The 1,596-nt window shown below is 51.6% G+C and overlaps 1 protein-coding gene across 1 annotated transcript; it reads right to left on the bottom strand.

Annotated features, from left to right (window-relative positions):
- Positions 1–158: 158 nt before the first annotated feature.
- On the bottom strand, positions 159–1,015 carry BD324DRAFT_654313 (hypothetical protein; the record flags this gene model as incomplete). Its single annotated transcript, XM_022018788.1, has 2 exons — positions 159–219; positions 267–1,015. 2 exons carry the CDS (start codon positions 1,013–1,015, stop codon positions 159–161), a joined length of 810 nt encoding a protein of 269 aa, XP_021867599.1.
- Between the last annotated feature and the right edge of the window lie 581 nt (positions 1,016–1,596).

The following is a 1,596-nucleotide window of genomic DNA, read 5'->3' as shown; positions in this document are numbered from 1 at the left end:
CAATCAAGCTGACAGACTTCAATTCCGGAAAGATACATCTGACAGTCTTGACAGCTTCGTGCGCCAGATCATGAAGCCCCCTATCGTGCAGTTCCCGCATGGATGCTGGTCCGTCTCGCGAATCCTTGTTGGCCTTCTCTTCTTGACTCATTTTTAGGCTACATTCCAGAAAATTTCCGATCGCTGTTCTTACTCGTCCTTCCCTTGTTCCTACGTGTCCTTGCCACGTTGCCCTGAGCATTGTCTGTAGCATTTGGCTGACGTACGAGATAGCCTGCTCTTCTCTCCCCAGGACTTGTTCCACCGTCTTATTCATGAAGCACACATTGAGCGTTCCGATGGTTATCAACTCTGCCTCTGGCCTTGTCGGATCCTCAGAAAGGCGGACTGGACTGCCGATGTATGCCTCCATGCCTCTGAGGACATATGGATTGTATCGATATCTCCAGTCCTTCTTCGCATCAGGGATGAAAACCGTTTTCCCAGCAGACAAGACGGCGTGGGCACACAGACTGTCTTCAACGGGGATGGCGCCGCCTTTGCATAGTGAAAAGAGATCAATGTATTCCTGAGGACCAGCGAAAGCATAGTACTGTTGCACTCTCTTGTAGAAGAGGGAGAAGCTGATGAGAGCCCCGGGGAAGAATCCACTCAGGATGTCGACGGCTTCTTGTATGTTTGTCAGCTGGCTTTCGGACAGCAGATCGTATTCGAGAACGCAAGCTTCGCGGCTCTTTTCTGTGGTTGGGCGGGGAGGGGGGAGATATCCATGTGCGCAGAAAAAGTCCCGAGCTATCCGAGCCGTCTCTCTGTCGATATATGTGGATGGGAAGAGGGGTGTGTGAGGGTTGTCTTTGCCGTATTGCGCGAGTTCCGGATGCTCCAACATCTCGCGGAGACGCGGAGGGAGTGGTGGAATATCTGGACATGAATGCAAGTATTCCCCCTTGCTGTATGCTGAGAGGAACAGCTCCCATGCGACAAGACTATCCTCGTCAGAGACTCCGTCGACCATGGTGTCGTTACTCAAAAGTTGGCCACCCACATGTGAGAGGTTGACGATTCTGGAATGGCCTGCGAGGTGTCCTTGTACGCTGCGAAAAAAGGGCGTTATGACGCCGGACAGAAAGACCCAGACCTAAACAGGAAATGACGTGTGCTTTAAGGTACGGCCTTGAGAAAGATCACGTGACGACTGGAGCCATGACACCCTCGTTTCGTCGCTCAACGTGGCGGCTTGAGACTCGGTTGCAATGCCGAGTAAGCAATTTTCGACGAGCTCCCCGATGATATACATAAACCTCACGGATGTATCACCAAAACGGAGCAACAGAGGACATTCTGGAGCAATATCTGTCAACTGCTCGTCCCCTTCTGCACATGGGTTAATCGAGTCCGGGACACTTACACAGGGCAACGTAGTGCGAATCGAGGTTTGCAGACCAGGTGTGTATAGCAGACTCAAATGCACGCCTCCTCCTCCAAGGGTAGAACAATTCAATGCAGCTTGTCCGGCTAGTTTCAACTCGATCACTGCCCGTGACTCTGTACCTTCTGTATGGATTTCCATAAGACATGAGGGGAGAAATAATCGCG

Source organism: Kockovaella imperatae (genome assembly GCF_002102565.1).
Source record: "Kockovaella imperatae strain NRRL Y-17943 chromosome Unknown BD324scaffold_36, whole genome shotgun sequence".
Taxonomy (NCBI): Eukaryota; Fungi; Basidiomycota; class Tremellomycetes; order Tremellales; family Cuniculitremaceae; genus Kockovaella; species Kockovaella imperatae.
The sequence above is the reverse complement of the archived record's forward strand: the minus strand, read 5'-3'. Positions and strand labels throughout refer to the sequence as shown.